The sequence below is a fragment of the Meleagris gallopavo genome, unplaced genomic scaffold, assembly GCF_000146605.3.
Source record: "Meleagris gallopavo isolate NT-WF06-2002-E0010 breed Aviagen turkey brand Nicholas breeding stock unplaced genomic scaffold, Turkey_5.1 ChrUn_random_7180001900425, whole genome shotgun sequence".
Classification (NCBI taxonomy): Eukaryota; Metazoa; Chordata; class Aves; order Galliformes; family Phasianidae; genus Meleagris; species Meleagris gallopavo.
This window is the reverse complement of record NW_011163689.1, coordinates 1-424: the sequence shown is the minus strand read 5'-3', so window position 1 is coordinate 424 and position 424 is coordinate 1. Positions and strand designations below refer to the sequence as shown.

The 424-nt window shown below is 65.1% G+C and overlaps 1 protein-coding gene across 1 annotated transcript; it reads left to right on the top strand.

The window, feature by feature from the left end:
• Positions 1 to 6: 6 nt before the first annotated feature.
• Positions 7 to 420, top strand: LOC109364721 (transforming growth factor beta-3 proprotein-like; the record flags this gene model as incomplete). The annotated part of the gene is made up of 1 exon (XM_019611349.2): positions 7 to 420. A coding segment is annotated over exon 1 (402 nt), but the record flags the coding sequence as incomplete, so codon positions are not given.
• Between the last annotated feature and the right edge of the window lie 4 nt (positions 421 to 424).

Genomic DNA, 424 nt, shown 5'->3' with positions numbered 1-424 from the left:
GCCGCCGCCCCCTCGCACATGAAGATGTACGCGCAAAGGGCTCTGGTGCTGCTCTCGCTGCTGAGCTTCGCCACCGTGAGCCTCGCGCTGTCCTCCTGCACCACCTTGGACCTCGAGCACATCAAGAAGAAGCGGGTGGAGGCCATCCGGGGGCAGATCCTGAGCAAGTTGCGGCTCACCAGCCCCCCGGAGAGCGTGGGGCCGGCCCACGTGCCCTACCAGATCCTGGCGCTCTACAACAGCACCCGCGAGCTGCTGGAGGAGATGGAGGAGGAGAAGGAGGAGAGCTGCTCTCAGGAGAACACCGAGTCCGAGTACTATGCCAAAGAGATCCATAAATTTGACATGATCCAGGGCCTCCCCGAGCACAGTAAGCGCCAGGCGCGCAGCGCCCGGAGGGGAGGCCGGGGGAAGCGCGGAGCTG